General features: G+C 43.2%; 1 protein-coding gene and 1 long non-coding RNA gene across 3 annotated transcripts in view; one reads left to right on the top strand and one right to left on the bottom strand.

Annotated features, from left to right (window-relative positions):
• Positions 1 to 8,837, bottom strand: part of SPG7 (SPG7 matrix AAA peptidase subunit, paraplegin) — a 47,711-nt gene extending 38,874 nt beyond the window's left edge. For both annotated transcript variants that reach the window (XM_037040144.1, XM_037040143.1), the window contains exons 1-3: positions 8,640 to 8,837; positions 5,637 to 5,739; positions 1,888 to 1,977 (exon numbers count right to left, since the gene is read on the bottom strand). In XM_037040144.1, the coding sequence (XP_036896039.1) occupies positions 1,888 to 1,977; positions 5,637 to 5,739; positions 8,640 to 8,822 (376 nt within the window). In that variant the 5' untranslated portion in view covers positions 8,823 to 8,837. The remainder of the gene's footprint in view (positions 1 to 1,887; positions 1,978 to 5,636; positions 5,740 to 8,639) is intronic.
• Positions 8,832 to 10,538, top strand: LOC118982953 (uncharacterized). Its single transcript, XR_005065620.1, has 2 exons — positions 8,832 to 9,636; positions 10,303 to 10,538. It is a non-coding gene; the product is annotated as an uncharacterized LOC118982953 (long non-coding RNA).
• The last annotated feature ends 7,532 nt before the right edge of the window (positions 10,539 to 18,070 follow it).

Genomic DNA, 18,070 nt, shown 5'->3' on the forward strand with positions numbered 1-18,070 from the left:
CAGGCCACACACAAGAAACAACCAACAAAAGCATAAATAAGTGGAACAACAGATGGATGTTTCTTTCTCTCTCCAAAAAAATTCATTAATTAAAAAAAATCCTAGTGAGGCTGTCCTGGTAATCATTTTGAAAACATGAAGGTAAATCTGAGATATCATATCTTGTTATAATAGATTACAGTCAAGTATCTAATATGTAAAGCTCACATTCACAAAAGACAGCTAAATAAAGGCTATCACTTATTTTGAAAAGCAAATTTATGTTCTCACGTAAGTACTAATTCTTTAGAAACAATGTATTTCTTTTTTTTTATATTTTATTTATTTATCTTTAGAGGGGAAGGGAAAGAGAGAGGAAGAGAAACATCAATGTATGGTTGCTTCTTGTGCATCCCCTGCTGGCAACTGGCCCCTGCCGGGAACTGGCCTGCAACCCAGGAATGTGCCCTGACTGGGAATCGAACCGCGATCGTCTAGTTCGCAGGCCCGTGCTCAATCAGAAACAATGTATTTCAAATATTTAATTTTCAGTCTTGTTTTCTTTTTTTTAAACTTTATTTATTTTTAGAGAGAGGGGAAGGGAGGGAGAAAGAAAGGGACAGAAATATCAATGTGGCCTCTCATGTGCCACCTACTAAGGACCTGGCCCGCAACCCAGTTATGTGCCCCGACTGGGTATCAAACTGATGATGATCCTTTGGTTCGCAGGCCGGCACTCAACTCACGGAGCGACACCAGCTGGGGGCCAGTCTTGTTTTCTAATCAACAACATTGACAGTCATCAAACTACAACGTGGTGATATGAATGAGGCTCATGTCAACAACATCTACCCTTCAGAGGCTTTATATGATCAAAATGTCTATTTTCAATACATTTAAGACAATGAATTTGTGAGTAAGTCCCCTGTTCCTGGCTGGGTGATTACAGTGCACAAATCAACTGTTATTCCTCAGTCCTCTGCACATAACCCACATCCTGCATGAAAGGGATTTAAAGCAATTCTGTGACTCACAACCATCTGTTCATAGAGTGTTAAACAGGTCTACAATTTTCAAAAGATACAGCTTGGTGTTAAATAAGACAGCTTTGCAAGAATGTCTAAAAACAATAAAAGAGCAGCTTGGATGTGGAATCCAATAAACACCTGTTCTGTTTTTTTTCCTGAAGTCCAATTCTTTTCAAATAAAAACCAGCCTGGTGTACACACCACACAGCCACACGCTTAGCACAGGCTGTCCCCAGTTCACTCCTCATTATCATCAGCTCCTAGCAACCATCTCGCACCTTAGGGATCGACTTACCTTTTTATTTCCCTCACCCTTTACATGATCACCCAGCCCTAGTTCCAGAGTAGAAATGACATTTAAGATTAGTAAGTGAGTTCACTGTGAACTGCAGCTGGGGGCTGACACAGGATTGCAGTGATCCTCTTACGAAACAGTGATCTACTTTCTTCAAGGACCCACAACGTACCCTCCTCCCCCCTGGGGACCGCTTCTCAAGCCTGGGGCAGTGAAAACACTAACCAGGTGTATATGGGGGTGGGTTTAGCCAAGGAGTCCTGGTGCCTTCCTCCCACCCCAAAACTCTGACTTCAGGGTAGATCCAAGATTCACTTTTTCCACACAAAAAACAGAAATGCCACGTGCCTTTAGGCATTCTGAAGAAGACAAGGGACACGGGTGGGTGCTGATGGAAGCATCTCTAAAAGGACCGATAGGAAGGATGCAGCAATGGCATTTAGACATTGGGACAGGTTTGCTCAGGGTAAGGAAAGCACAGGTACCTGGGCTTGCCCTACTTTCAAGACAGATTTCCTGATGCTTAGAATGTGTAAGTAAAGGCAACCGAAGTTGCCATTTTTCCAGAAGATCCAACAGAACTACCTTCATCGTCTTCAGGGGTCCTCCCCTTGGACTCATCCTGGTCCTTAGTCTTCTGCTTCCTCCTTGAGGTGTTAAAATAGTAAGTGCCACCTACAAGGAATTGGGAAACTGTTTAACAATCAAGATCTGCAACTATAAGGGTACACTTAAGAGAAGAGTATATTCTTGAATAACCAAATCAGAACAGAAGCTATCTAAAGATAGCTTCTATTATCTATAAGATAATAGAAGCTTCTTTTATCTATAAGATAAAAGGTGGCTTCTTTTATCTATAAGATCTAGAATAGTATTTACAAATCATAGAATAAACTACTTCAACTGATAAAATATCTTTGTAATTTAAATCAGTCAATGTGAGAAAATGAAAATTAGTTATGAACATAAATTTGAGAAAGTATCATAAGTTTGTTGGAGAAAAATCCCTTTAATACCATCACTTTAATTTTCTTATTTAATTTTTTAAATTTGATTTTAAAGAAAGAGAGGAAGGGAGAGGGAGAGGGAGAGGGAGAAACACTGATTACGCCCTGGATGGTGTGGCTCAGTGCACTGAGTGACAGACAGCCTTCGAACCAAAGGGTCCCCAGTTTGATTCCCCACCTGGACACATGCCTAGGGTGTGGGCCAGGTTCCCAACGGGGGGGTGCTTGAGAGGCAACCACACACTGACACTTCTTTCTCTCTCCCTTCCTCTCTCTCTCTAAAAATAAATAAAACCTTTAGGGGGAAAAGAAAAAAAGAAACATCAATTAATCATTCCACTTATTAATGTATTTACCGGTTGATTCTTGTAGGTGCCCTGACAGGGGATCAAACCCACAACCTTTACGTATGGGAATGACATACTAACTACTTAGCTACCTAGCCAGGGCCTATACAGTCACTTTATTTTTATTTACTTTTTTAAAATATATTTTATTGATTATGCCATTACAGTTGTTCTATTCCCCCCCTTCATTCCCCTCCACCCTGCACACCCCTCCCCCACCATTCCCCCCCTTTAGTTTATGTCCATGTGTCATAAGCTCTTTAGATTCTACATTTCCCACACTACTCTTGCCCTCCCCCTGTCTATTTTCTACCTACCATCTATGCTACTTATTCTCTGTAGCTTCCCCCCCTTCTCCTCCTCCCACTCCCCTGTTGCTAACCCTCCATGTGATCTCCATTTCTGTGGTTCTGCTCCTGATCTAGCTGTCCTCTTAGATTGCTTTTGTTTTAGGTGTGGTTGTTAATACTGTGAGTTTGCTGTCCTTTCACTGTTCATATTTTTTATCTTCTTTTTCTTAGATGAGTCCCTTTAACATTTCTTATAATAAGGGCTTGGTGATGATGAACTCCTTGAATTTGACCTTATCTGAGAAGCGCTTTATCTGCCCTTCCATTCTAAATGAAAGCTTTGCTGGATAGAACAATCTTTAATGTAGGTCCTTGCCTTTCATGACTTGGAATACTTCTTTCCAGCCCCTTCATGCCTGGAAGGTCTCTTTTGAGAAATCAGCTGACAGTCTGATGGGAACTCCTTGGTAGGTGACTGTCCCCTTATCTCTTGCTGCTTCTAGGATTCTCTCCTTCATTTTAATCTTGGCTAATGTAATTGTGATGTGCCTTGGTGTGTTCCTTCTTGGGTCCAACTTCTTTGGGACTCTCTGAGCTTCCTGGATTTCCTGGAAGTCTATTTCCTTTGCCAGACTGGGGAAGTTCTCCTTTATTATTTGTTCAAATAAGTTTTTTGTGACTGTTTCTCTTCCCCTTCTGGTATCCCTATACTTTGGATGTTGGAACGTTTAAAGATGTCCTGGAGATTCCTAAGCCTCTCCTCATTTTTTTGAATTCTTGTTTCTTCATTCTTTTCTGGTTGGTTGTTTCTTCCTTCTGGTCCACTCCCTTGATTTGAGTCCCAGTTTCCTTTCCATCACTATTGTTTCCCTGTGCATTTCCCTTCATTTCTATTAGTTTAGCCTTCATTTGTTCCTCTAATTTGTGACTGAAATCAAACAGTTCTGTGAGCATCCTGATCACCAGTATTTTGAACTGTGCATCTGATAGGTTGGCTATTTCTTGGTTGCTTAGAGTTATCGGCTCTGGGGCTTTGAGTTCTTCTTGAGCCATATTTTGGTCTGTTCTCACCTGCTATGTATGAGGAGCGGAACCCTAGGTGTTCAACAGGGCGGGGCAACCCAGTTGCTGGTTTGTGACACTGTATGTGGGGGCGGGGTCAAAGAGGGACAATGGCGGTCCCCTCTGCTGCTTCCCACCACTGGGGCTTGCGTGGCCTATCTCACTGCTCGCCCCTTCGCTGCACAAATGTGTGACCGCCGTCAACCTGCCACCTTATACCTTCACTGGGTCCCCCCATCGCTACCCCATACCTGGGATCTGCCCACAGCTGCCTGCGCTCCTGGGTTGGGGGATCTTTCTTGCCCCATGCTGCTCTGCTGCTGGCTCCACCCCTCTTACCAGTCTGGCTGAATGGTTTGTTGTTGTCAGACTTCTATATAGTTCAATTTTCTGTGTTTTGGCTGTGTTTTTGTTTACTAAAACTTTGTTGTCTTTAAACTTGGTTGTGGGAGAAGGCACAGTGTTTCCACCTACACTTCCATCTTGGCAGATGTACTATACAGTCACTTTAAATGAACCTAAATGAATGACACAAATGGCTTTGGCATATGCAGTATGGCAGGAAGCCAACGGTCACCATCACCAACACAGGACCACATAACACTCCTCACACAAAAGGCTCTCTCTTACCTAAGGTCTGAACAAATCCGTGTTAAAAAATGGGGAGAAAGATTCTCAAAAGATGACTGAGTTGTTCTTTTCTTCATGGACATTAACAGAATCACAAGTGAAACTATCTTAATGGCCACGTGACATAGTTCAGGCTATTTGAAGGGTAAAGTGTGTGCCACTGGGTGCCCGTGCGGATTTAAATGAGAAAACACAGACAATAGATGTGCAAACTGCCCCCAAGCCGCAGCTCTTCCTGACCATGTGTGGGCACCAGGCTGTTTATGTATATTAGCAAGTTAGAAAATTTTACTTTTTCCCTATTCCATCTAGATCAAGGGGGAAGTAAAATTACAGATGGCAATTCTTGAGATTCTTTAAGACAGCAGGATGTAGAGTCTCAGTGAACGGTGTAACTCTACTGTGAGAGCAAACTACTCCTGGCTGCTTTCAGTTACCTTCTGGATATAAAACATACAAGCCACTCTTCAGAACCTTACAAGTACTCTTGGAGTCTGCTAGAGAACATGACAACGCTTTTTCCAGCAGCCCAATTACTGTTAATACACCAGAACTGAAAAAAAAAAAAAAAAAGGCCCTGGCCAGGTAGCTCAGTTGACCAGAGTGTCATCTGGATACACTAAGGTTGCAGGTTTGATCTCCGGTCAGGGCACATACACAAAGCAATCAATACATACATAAACAAGTGGAACAACAAAGTGAAAAAAAAAAACAAAAAACAAAGTGATGTTTCTCTCTCTCCCCCTTTCTTTCTCTAAAATCAATAACTAAAATTTTTTTTTTAATTTCAAAATAAATAAAAATGTCCTGTTCTGACCTTGGACAATCTTCCTTTTTGTAAACTTCATTTCCGAGCACCTAAGGGCTCACAATAAATAGAAGCCAAAGCTATTAGCAATTTCATTTTTCTGTCAGTGTCAAACCAGCAACATTATCCTCATTTATTCACAAATAGCAAAGGCTTTGCCTGTCACTTCTGTTTTTCAGTAGATACGCACCTAAAAGCTTCCAGAGTTTGACTGGATTCTGGACTAGATGCTGTTTCAACAATAATCCACGGATCCCTTCAAAGGTAGGGGTTAGCAGTCGCAACTGCGAACTCTGAAAAAAAGGAATGATATCCAGGATCAGTTGCATCAACATTATAATCAAACTAACGTGAACAAATTCCCTGATGCAAAATCTTTTCTAAACGCTTAAATATTTATATATTTGTAATGTTTATATTGCCTTAAAATGTGAAGTAATAGTCTGATCATTATTTCAAAGTTTTGATGTCACATCAAAAGAAAAAAAGCCCTGCCCTGGCTGGTATAGCTCAGTGGATTGAGTGCAGGCCAGTGAACCACACGATCACGGTTCAATTCCCAGTCAGGGCACATGCCTGGGTTGCAGGCCAGTTCCCAGCAGGGGACTCACGAGAAGCAACCATACATTGATATTTCTATCCTTCTCTCCTCCCCTTCCCTCCTAAAGATAAATAAATAAAATCTTTAAAAAATTATTTAAAGAAAAGAAGCCCTGATCAGTGTGGCTCAGTTAGTTGGACATCATGGCACAAAGTGAAAGGTTTGATTCCCGGTAACGGTTGTGGGTTCAGTCCCTGGTCAGGGTGTGTACAGGAGGCAATCCATCAATGTTTCTTTCTCACACCGATCTTTCTATCTTTCTCTCCCTTCCTCTTTCTCTAAAAATCAATAAAAACATATGCTTGGGTGAGGATTAACAAAAAAGATATCAAAACATCAAAAGCAGCCCTGGCTGGTGTAGCTCAGTGGATTGAGCGCGGGCCTGCGAACCAGATGATCGCGGTTCGATTCCCAGTCAGGGCACATGCTTGGGTTGCAGGCCAGTTTCCGGCAGGGGCCAGTTTCCTGCAGGGGATGAACAAGAAGTAACCATACATTGATGTTTCTTTCCTCTCTCCTTCCCTTCCCCTCTAAAAAGATAAATAAATAAAATATTTAAAAAAAAACATCAAAAGCAAGTACACAAGTCAGAGAAACGCTGAACTAAAAGAACGGAGCATTAGCTAATCTCCTGTGCTTCCAGATTCACAACTCTCCTGCAGGACAAAAAGAGCAGAGGCTCAGAAATGCCTCAGTGACAGACTCTTTGCTCCTGACGTCTCTAGACTGCAGAACAATTGGAGGTACTACAGCAGTTTACCAGTCTCTATTTCCAAAGTTGTTTACAAGATGAGCATTCTCCCATTTGAATGTGTTTCATGTTCTCAAGGGCCAATTTAACTTTATCTGTGTTGGCAATTTCTTCATTTGTTTCATTATTTATTTTTAATTTTTTTACCTTAGCTCATTCCTGGCCTGCTGTTGTTATGGAGAAAAGTAACACCCTCCTGGCTGGTGTAGCTCAGTGGATTGAGTGCGGGCCTGCGAACCACATGATCAGGGTTCGATTCCCAGTCAGGGCACATGCCTGGGTTATAGGCCAGTTCCCAGCAGGGGACTCATGAGAGACAACCGTACATTGATATTTCTCTCCTTCCCTTCCCCTCTAAAGATAAATAAATAAAAATGTTTAAAAAAAAAGTAACACCTTGCTCAATGCTCCTTCACGAGGAGGACATTACATGCAATTTCCTTTAGCAATAGAATAAAAATCCCCAAGCCCTGGCTGGTGTAGCTCAGTGGATTGAGCGCGGGCCTGCGAACCAGATGATCACGGTTCGATTCCCAGTCAGGGCACATGCTTGGGTTGCAGGCCAGTTTCCGGCAGGGGCCAGTTCCCTGCAGGGGATGCACAAGAAGCAACCATACATTGATGTTTCTTTCCTCTCTCCTTCCCTTCCCCTCTAAAAAGATAAATAAATAAAATATTTAAAAAAAAAAGAATAAAAATCCCCAGTCTATACAATTATTGCCCCATTTAATTAATACTACTACTGTTGCCTCAGAAATTACCAGAGGTTGTATGAGGGCCACAGAGTGTGAACTGAGACTAACAAGAAACATCAGTGTGTTAAATATGGCACACACACACAAAAATCATTCTTCAAAGTCAGCCTCAAAGGCTGTTTAAACTAGCTTGCTTACTTTATTGCTATTATAGCCATTGGTGGGATAGTTTGCTTTCATTTCACAAGTATGTGTAAATTGTCTATTTCAGCCTTTATTTTGACAGACTAAGCAAAGATAATCATGTTCTTTCTCAACAGAATTAAAAGCAAAAAAGCCCTGGCCCTGACCAGTATTAGTTGGTTGAGTGTTGTCCTACAAAGAAAAGGTCACTGGTTTGATTCCCTGTCAGGGAATCAACATGGCTGGGTTGTGGTCTGTCCCTGGTGAACGCATGTATGAGGGGCAACCCATACGTATTTCTCTCACATGGGTCTTTCTCTCCTTTCTCCCTCCCTCTCCCCCTCTCTCTAAAAATATAGAAATAAAATTTTTTTTTTAATGTTAATAGTTGCCCTCAGATTCAGGAAAGTGGCCAGTAATCTAGAATCTCATTATAATTAAAACTGGTCCTCAATTTATGTAAAAATGTATACTAACAGTAATAAATTTCACCTAAAATGTGAAGGGGTGGGGAACAACAGCCAAAAACGCACCAGTACTTAGGGTTTGCTTTCAGGATTACATGTCAACCTTAACAGGGCCTGGAACACAGCCTTCACACAGAGGGTGCCCCATGAATTTGTGTCGGTAACATCTGAAGCTACACGACAAAAGTTAAATACGACTACGCGGTATTTTGCTCACACAAATCCCTCAGGCTGCCACTGACGTCTGTGGCCAACTCCAGTATGGACAGCGCTAGAATTCAACCTGATGGTCTCTGATCTGTGCGAGCCAAGTGTAAAATACTTCCCTGTTTTATAATGGTGAAACTCTTGTTGTTTTCCATTTTAAAACGCAAGGAAGGCGGGCAAAAATATCTATACACAATGCACAGGTTGGAAACACCCAAGCCGGGGCCTGTACCCATGTGCTGTCTCCTCCCGGGCTCCGCTGGAGCGGCATCTACGCGACCGGGATTACCTGCAAGGCTCGGCCTCTAGCCCCGACGACACCGATCGGCGTCCTGTGGACGAAGTGCGACCACCTCCTCCCGACCCCGGCGTAGAGCCCTAGGCCCCAACCCGAGCAAGGGCCCCGCAGCCCCTCGGGACCTGAGACCTGGCCTTGGCGGAGGGCACGCAACAGCAGCCACACGGCCGCCATGTTGGCCCGGAAGCGGCGTCGGCGCAGTCGGAGCTTCCTCGGTGCGCCTGCGCGATGGGCAGCCGCTGGGCGCTCGCCTAGCTGGCATCTGTGAGGCTTTATCTCCTTCGCCCAGCTTCCAGAGTTATGCGGTCTATTGGCGCCGGTCCTCCTAGCAGTTTATTGAGGTGCCACCCGGTGCTGGGGACCGAGAGTATAGCTGCAGGCCGGTGGGCCCGGGAGGAAAGGTATAGCGACCCGGCGCGGGGCTGCTGATGGGGAGGGATTGGCTGTAGCTAGCACCGGGTCACCGAGTGGAGTGAGGAAGCCGAGGGTACGGGAGCAGACAGAGGAATACGATCCTGACCCTGCCGCGTTTTAGCGCGAGGAGAGCGGAGAGGGCACTTCTCACGGACGGATTAAGAAGAAGAACGTTGGAAAGGAAGGTGTGGAATAACCCCAGCTCGGGCAAATATCTGGAATCTCGCCCTACAGATGTTTAATTTTGAGTAGACAACAATCTTCTCAACTGTCTTCTGAAGGAAGGCGGAGTCGTTTCTGAAAGTCACTCCCAGCCCAGATGGGCAAGATCACCTCCCAGACACTAGAGTCCACTCGCTCCTCTTGGGGAATGAGCAGTGAAGAATGTTGTTTAATCCTTGGCTCAGGCAGTGCACGTGGGGGGTCCTGACCTTAGCCGGCTCCTTCCTGACATTACCCACCTCTTTCAGGCCTACCTTCGCTGTGTGATTGAATGCTTAGTTCTGAGACTGCTGATTGCGGAGACCTGAAAAGCTTGTTAAGCAGGAAAAGCAAAGGTGGATGTGTTACAGAGGTAGGGTTATGGTGACATACTAGTTTCTGTGCTTTTCTGTATTCCCTGAATTTCTAAGGACGAATCATAATGGACGAACCATCTTCCTGAGTGCTAACTAGTGTCTAGCTCCATATCAAACACTCCCATCAATATCTATTTTAGAGATGAAGAACAGAATCAGAAACATTCAAAGTAATCTGTCCAAAGTCACATCTAAGAAGTGATGGCACCGAGTTTCAGACAGGGGCTCACTGGTTTCTGGATCACTCACCATTATGCCTTAAGTATTACAAAGTAACATGTATGACTAGTATATCCTTCCCCTCCCTACCTCTGAAACTGGGAAGATTTGGGGATATTTTTTGGTTTTTGGTTTTGTTTTTTGCTTTTTTTAAAAAATTAAATGCCCTGATTATTGGTCCTCAGCTCTCTGGCAGCCACTGCTTTTGCAGAGGTTTTTATTCCTGGTTCATTGGTGGAGCAAGCAGCCACTATGCAGAGAGCTGCCCCTGAATTACACAGCTGAACTGCCCTTTTTGTTTCTCTTGTCCTCTTATAATTTTCCTTCACAAACAATCCATTCTCCCCAGTTTCCTTCTTCATTATTTTTCTTTTCCTTGTTAAATTGTTCCATCCACTTTCTGCCATCTAGCTCACTGTGTCTTGCCCTGATTCTCTCCCCAGGCCAGTCCTGTGACTGCAACCAAACTCACCAGAGTGGTTTCTTGAGCCTTATGGAAGCTTGTGCAAAGCTTCTGGGACAGGAAGTGACCAAGGTCCTCACCCTCAGGCCTGTTCCCTCATCACCCAGTTCAGGGGATTTGTGACTCAAAGCCTCTAAGGAACTTGAATGTGTTTGGGAAAAGTATAAGATACAATCCCATCAATATTGTTTGAAATGAAATTGTTACTGTGCTTCAGCCTCTTTGCCTGGTGATTCATTTGTTAGCAGTGCGGGGTGATGGCAGAAGGCCAGCTTCTGGGGAAAAAACACTGGCTTCTGTCCTTCTCGGCCTATGACTTAGAGCATGTTATTAACTTCTCCAAGCCACAATTTTCTCATCAGTAAAATGGGGATGATAATTATCTACCAAGTGAAGCTAATATCAGCCTTGGGTCTCCCACAGAGTTGTTGTCAAGATAAAATGCAATTAAAGTATGTGAAAGCAACTTGTGAACCAGGAAGGCATTCATATCCAATGAGGTTCTGGGAAAACAGACTTGATTCATTTATTCAAACATTTATTTAACAAATGTGCTTTGAAGGCTGGCTGTTTACCAGGCCCCAGGTGAATGGTAAATCATGACTCTGAACCCACCCTGCTTTAGTCCCACCTCTGCAGTAGCTCAGAGCAGAGGCTCCTGTGCAGTAGGGATTGAAAGATTCAGATACCTCATGTCCTGGACCAAGAGGAGAAGGCTCTGTAAAAGAAAGCTGGCTCACTGGATCTAACTTGGCTCTCAGGCCCTTCTTCCTCTCCTACCAGGATACCAAGTTCACTTTCAGCCATTTCTGTCACCACTATCTTTATTTTTTTGGAACTTTGCAACTTCTGTTTACAAATTTATACTTCCTCAGCTCTCTGAACTCTGTGTTCATCAGGATGTTTCGACGTGGCTTCCCTTAACTGTCTGAGAAGCAATCTCACAGTGAACACTCAGTTTGACTGAGGCCATGTCCTAGGTCTCTGCACTGCCACCCTAACAGCAGATGCCATTTGTTCTAGATCCAGTTTAAGACCCATTTGCAAGCCCTGACTGGTGTGACTCAGTTGGAGTGTCATCCTGGAAAGTGAGGTCAGGGCACATGCCTGTGTTGTAGGTTTGGTCCCTGGTTGGGGCTCATGTGAGAGGCTGCTGATGGATGTTCCTCACGTGGATGTTTCTCTTCCTCTGTTAAAAAAAAATCCATGAGCAAAAAGAGCTTCAGGAGCTATAGAAGGGCAACCCTTTCAGCCTGGGCTGCCTTAAGGGGAGAGGAGCAGAGAATGCATCTGTTCCACTCCCATCCTGAGAACTCCACCCTCTGTTCCTCAGCATGGTGGAGTCCCTGCTGGATATTAGCTAAAGGGCTTCAGGCAAGCTGCTCTTGGAAGATCTGTTGGTGCCTTGCCTGTAAAATAGGAATAAGACCTTAGCAGTCTGGAGATAGAACTCAGTCTTTTTGGTTTTAAGATCTAGTCTTCCTTATTCATATCAAAACAAATAATTACTTGCTCCTTTCCAAATTAGGCAGCTTGGCAGCAACTAAACTTCTAAACATTTTTTACAGCTCAGTTGCCTCCACACTCACCCTGGCCTTTGAAGCCCTTGGACTGTTGCACAATATAATTGCTGCACTGTAGTTGTGAAGGTGAGCTAATCCTGCTAAGACTAAGTCACACAACTTTGAATGACCTGGTCTACAACTAGGTATTTGCCTAAAATTAGGGTGTCTTCTATAAAATATAACCCCTTGTGGAATGTTTGAATAAAGTTAATTATCTCTTTGAATTTTGGTAAACTTTGTTTCTGAACTAAAGATCTGTCTTTGGAAACTATATCTTCTCATCACTTGTTAACTGGGTTTTACTCATTACACATGCAATAAGATGTCATAATCACAGATTTCATTTTTAAAATGATGAAAATCCATTTCTACTAGCGAAAAACCTGTACATGAATTTGTATTTGACTAAATAGCTATACACTCCACAATATTTCTTAAGACTGTTTGGTGTGGGACTTTGGACAGATATTTAGAAAAGAGCTTGAAAGTGCAGGGTCTGTACTCTCTCCTCATAATTTTAATTCCATAACTGTGGACAGTACTTACCAAATTCATTAATTTAACCACTTATTCTGTTGATTGAATCAGCTGTTCATTACTTTGCAACAAATCACCTTAAAGCTTAGCAAGTTCAAACAAGTAGTGCTTATCTCATACAGTTTCTGAGGGACAGGAATCCAGGAGTGGCTGACCACCTAGTTCTGGCTGCTGAGGGTCTCTCACATGGATGCGGTTCATTTGGCAGTGTTACAATCATTTGATGCTTGTCTAGCACTGGAGAATGGGCTTTTAAGGTGAAACCCTTGCCTGGCTCCTCACCGAGTGGACTCTCCATGGGGCTGCTCCCATGATATGGTACCATGTGGCAGGGATGACCTACGGGGGCAGGGGTCATTGAGGGTCAGCTGGGAGGCTACTAACCATAGCGATGATTATAGAAGATATCTGTTGTTCAGACCTGCTCAGCAAAACGCCCCAATTATGTGATCCCAGTCTTTTGTAGTGTCACCTTAATGACATATTATTGGTTCAGGAATGGGAAAGTCAACTGTGGATTATAGATTGGAGGGAGATGTAGCCAATTTGATCACTGGCCACAGCCCAGAGAAGTCCTTCCTTGGGACTTCTATTTGAAGATCGAGAAGAGACCTTGCCTTTCGGGTGATGGAACAGAAGGATAAATCCAGAGTGTTGCTGGTACCTTTCCTACCCCGAGAAGAAAGCCAGCTGTGATTGGAGAGAATGTGGCGCACACAGAGAGTGGGGTAGCTGAGGCTATAGGACGGATTGGGACAGCCTGTTTGAGTCCCTAGATCCAGTCACTGCAAATGAGATACCTCTTTATTTCTTTATTACGAGTCTACCCCCTGTTATGAAGCAAGTTTACATTGGATTTTCGTCCATTCAAGTTGGGGGTTTCCTGTCCAGGTCTATTAGTCACTGTGGAGTCACCGCTGATCAGTGGGTTAGGGAACCTTCTCAGCTCCCCAGTATGGGTTCAGAAGCCTCATCTGGGTTCAGCTACCATGAAAGAAGGACCATTAAAACTCTTTAAAGCCCTTTCAAAGCGGGGATGTCCAAACTTTTGGCCTCTCTGTGCCAAACTGGAAGAAGAGCTGTCTTGAACCACACATCAAATGCACTGCAACACAAAACAATCTCATAATGTTTTAAGTAAATTTAAGATTTTGTGTTGGACCATATTCACAATCACCCTTAGGCACATGTGGCTTGCAGGCCACAGGTTGGACACCCCTGATTTACAGTATTCAACACTAAAATGCAGGAGCAGTCCAGTAGCATTTCAGTATGAAATCACATGAAATCTATCTTTTTAAAAATGTTTTATTTATTTATCTTTAGAGGGGAAGGGAAGGAGAGAGGGAGAGAATATCAATGTATGGTTGCCTCTCATGCGTCCCCTGCTGGGAACTGGCCTGCAGCCTAGGCATGTGCCCTGACTGGGAATCAAACCAGTCAGGTTCGATCCTCTGCTTCACAGGCCCACGCTCAATCCACTGAGCTATACCAGCCAGGGCAAAATCTATCTTTTTATTATCTAGAAGAGAAGGATAAAGAGGGAGGGAAACATCGATGTAAAAAAGAAACATTGATTGGTTGCCTCTTGCATGCCCCCAACTGGAAACCTGGCACAGAACCCAGTCATGTGTTTATGTTCATTGGGGCTGAACTGTGGCATAATTGTGGCACTTAGTAGGTGCTGCACTGCCACATTCACAGCTGCACAGCCCTTGGAGGAACTAAGCCTCAGCAAACAGGTTGCAAACCATTTTAGGACCACTTAAAAATTTTTTTTTGTTCATTGACTTTAGAAAGAAAAAACATCAATTTGGTGTTCCAATTATTTTTTGCATTCATTGGTTGTTTCTTGTATGTGCCCTGACCAGGGATCAAACCCACAACCTTGGTATATCGGGATGATGATCTAACCAAGCTACCTGGCCCAGGGCTGGTCTCAAGACCTCTTTAGGCTCATAAATATGTCAATACTACCCAGGGGCCCTAAGAGCTTTTTCAAAATGGGGTCGTGGTCTACTGATATTTACCATGTTAATATCAAAAACTAAGGAAAGTTTAAAACATAACACACATTCTTCAGCCCTGGCTGGTGTGGCTCAGTGATTGAGTGCCAGCCTGCAAATCAAGGGGTCACTGGTTCGATTCCCAGTCAGGGCACATGCCTGGGTTGCAGGCCAGGTCGCAGCGGAGAATGCACGAGAGGCAACCATACATTGACATTTCTCTCCCTCTCTCCTTCCCTCCCTCTAAAGATAAATAAATAAAAATATTTTAAAAAAACCAAAAAAACACACATTCTTCAGTCGTCAGAGTGATGACACCATCCTATGTCATACAGCTGCTGGAAAATTCCAGGTACACGCATGAGGAAAGTGAAACAGCCAAAAAACCTTAGTATTATTATGAAAATAGTTTGACTTTGCTGACTCCACAAAGGTCTTAGAACCCCCAAGGGTTCCTGAACCATACTTCAGGAACCATGGCAATTCTAACGTAATTAGAATTTTTATCTTTAGAGGGGAAGGGAAGGAAAAGGGGAGAGAAATATCAATGTGTGGTTGCCTCTCATGCGTCCCCTGCTGGGAACTGGCCTGCAACCCAGGCATGTGCCCTGACTGGGAATCGAACCACGATCCTCTGGTTCACAGGCCCACACCCAATCCACTGAGCTACACCAGCCAGGGCCATAATTATAATTTTTTAAATCAAAGATATCTGTGAGTTTTATACATTTAAAAAGAGAATTTTTCATTATTAGATCGAAGGTTATCCCTTGTGAGCCTTATCCGCAGCTAAGATATCTTAAAGTACCTAGGGACAACTTGGAGAATATGTGTTTAACTCCTTCCTGAATTCAGCATTAGTAAAAGGTTCTGAATTGACCATCCTGGAAAAAAAGCACTGTAGTTACGCACAGAAGGGGCACCAGCCAGAGGGCTGCTGTCCCAAGGACTGTTACTAGCAGAGCTCACCTCTGTTCTCAAGGCTAGGTTCCAGGGATGGAGAAGGGTGGAAACTCCGTGGTGGTAAATCTGTAGTTTCTTTGCAAACCCAAGGAGAGGGGCTGCAGGTGGGTGTCATGTCACTCACTGAATATGGCCACCCACCAAAGTTTCCAGCATGTTTTACACCACTTACATAATCTCATCACGGTGTTTCAAGTCCTGACTTTGGATTGTGAGCATGTTTAAGAGACTTTTGTGTTTTTCTCTGCTGTAACAGCATCCAGCACACAATAGGCACCCAAACATTTGTTGAATATTTCTCCACCGAGTAAGGCCACTGTTTTCTGTAGGCTGAAAGTCATTACATAAAACACATTATGCAATATGATAACAGCCTTAGTAGGAAAAAGTGTTAAGAAGACTTTTTACTCTCACTGTAATTGGATTTGGGATTACTTCATTAAAGAAAATAATACATCATATATTTATACTTTAAAATGGCATTGACACTGGTAGGGCTATGGGAAAACCCCTGGGTACAGAGCTTTAACTATTGGGGGTAGGGGCGGGTTTGGTGGTTCGAAGGTCAGGGGACTTAGGAATATCTGAACTTTGTTTCATGCCACAGTTCCTCTATCCCTTGACATTTGGGAGGGTGATACACTCAGAGCTATGGTAACTGGAAAGCAAAGCATCTAATAATTTATTGTGAAATGAGCTTGGGTTCCAAATTCTAGGGCTAAGAATACTGGTGAGCTGGGGCTAGGCCCAAACCCAGATGCCAGTTCTCATCACAGTCAGGAGGGAAGAGGCAGAGGGAGGTGGCCAGAATGTGGGCCTGCTCTAGCCACTTCTGCCACTTGAGTAGAGAATCCTAAATATGTTAAAGTTGCCATGATTTGCCCTGGCCAGTGTGGCTCAGTGGATCGAGTGCCAGTTTACGAACCAAAAGGTTGGTGGTTTAATTCCCATCCAGCACACATGACTGGTTTGCCTGTCAGGTCCCCAAATGGGGCATGGCAACCAATGGAGGTTTCTTTCCCTTTCTTTCTCCCTCCCTTCCCTGCTCTCTGAAAAGAAATAAAACCTTTAAAAAAATTAAAACTTCCTAGTAGCTATGATTAAGAAGAAACAGGTAACATTAATTTCAACAATATATTTAACGTGGTTGTTCAGAATACTATCATTTCCACACAAAAAATTTACTTGTGAGATATTTTACATTTTGTTCTTCTTGGACCTAAGTGTTCAAAATCTAATGAGTACTTTATGTTCACAGTATATGTCAGTTTGGGCTTGCCACATTGCCAATGCTTTTAATAGTCATACGTGGTTAGGGGCTATCCTACTGTACACCAGATCTAGAATTCCCTCCCCACCATATCTTAGCCATTTAACTCGTCCTCAACCTTCTGAAAGCAGTTCAGGTATAAATGCCTTTGAAAAACCTTCTAGAAGCCACACTGGACCTGATCTTCACTCAGCGTTCTTTTAGACCTCCATATACTTCTCTTTCAAATAGCTTTTCCCAGATTGTAACTAGGTACTTCTATGTCTCTTTGGTGAACATGTTTTTCTTGCCTGATAAAACATCACATGCTGGTAGGCACTAGACCCGCTCTGTTCTTGTTGAATTCCCAGTACTTGATATAGTGTATGGCATACAGCAGACATTCAATAACATTTTTTTAAAAATTATATTTATTTAGTTTTAGAGAGAAGGGAAGGGAGAAAGAGGGAGAGAAACACGGATGTGAGAGAGAAGCATCAGTCAGTTGCCTCTGTACAGTTCCATGTGCCTCTGGAACATGCCCCTCTACCAGGAACAGAACCTCCAACCCAGGAATCCCCCATGCCCTGATGGGGAATCAAACGGTGACCTTTCACTTCACTGGACAATGCCCAACCAACTGAACCACACTGGTCAGGGCTCAATAAACATTTTTGAATTAATTCATTAAATGGCTTAATTCTTTCTCTTTAGTTTGCATTTCTTTTTGCTACTGTATACTTTCTAGGTAGAAGTTCAGCTTCTGTAGAACTTTAGTTTGCTTCTATTTTAATATATTTTCAGATTGTTTCCAAGGCAAATTACCTCCTTATTCATATTTTTGACTTAAATTTCTGGAGGGAGTATTTTGGCTAAGGTCAGCGTTTTTCACATTTTTCCAAGGATGAGTATTGTCAGGGACAAAAAAACCAAAACAAAACAAAAAGCCCAAACCAAACAAAAAAACAAAATACCCTAATTTCTAATTCCCTCCTATTTAGATTGATACAATAGGTGAGTATTGTATCTGAGGGGTCTGAGGTCTAAATTTTATCATTTTAACAAGTAATTCTCTTTTTAAATTCTCCCCCGGGGATATATTTTCATTGATTTTACGGGGGGTTGGGAGTGGAGAGAGAGACAAACACCCCTGGAATGGAACCCATTTTGGTGTGTGCGGATTGATGCTCTGACTGACTGTGCCACCTGGCCAGGGCAATTTTTTAATTTTAACCTAATTTATTTATTAAAACCATTTATTTATTTTTTAGAGAGATAGGAAGGGAGGGAGAAAGAGGAGGAAATACCGATGACTGGTTGCTTTTCGACAGAAACCCAGGTATGTACCCTGAGCCGGGATCAGACCCATAACCTTGGCCTACTAGGAAGATGCTCTAAGCAACTGAGCTAAACCTCCCAGGACCTTAC

This window comes from Sturnira hondurensis, unplaced genomic scaffold (genome assembly GCF_014824575.4).
Source record: "Sturnira hondurensis isolate 20B ecotype Veracruz unplaced genomic scaffold, ASM1482457v3 Scaffold0002597, whole genome shotgun sequence".
NCBI lineage: Eukaryota > Metazoa > Chordata > Mammalia > Chiroptera > Phyllostomidae > Sturnira > Sturnira hondurensis.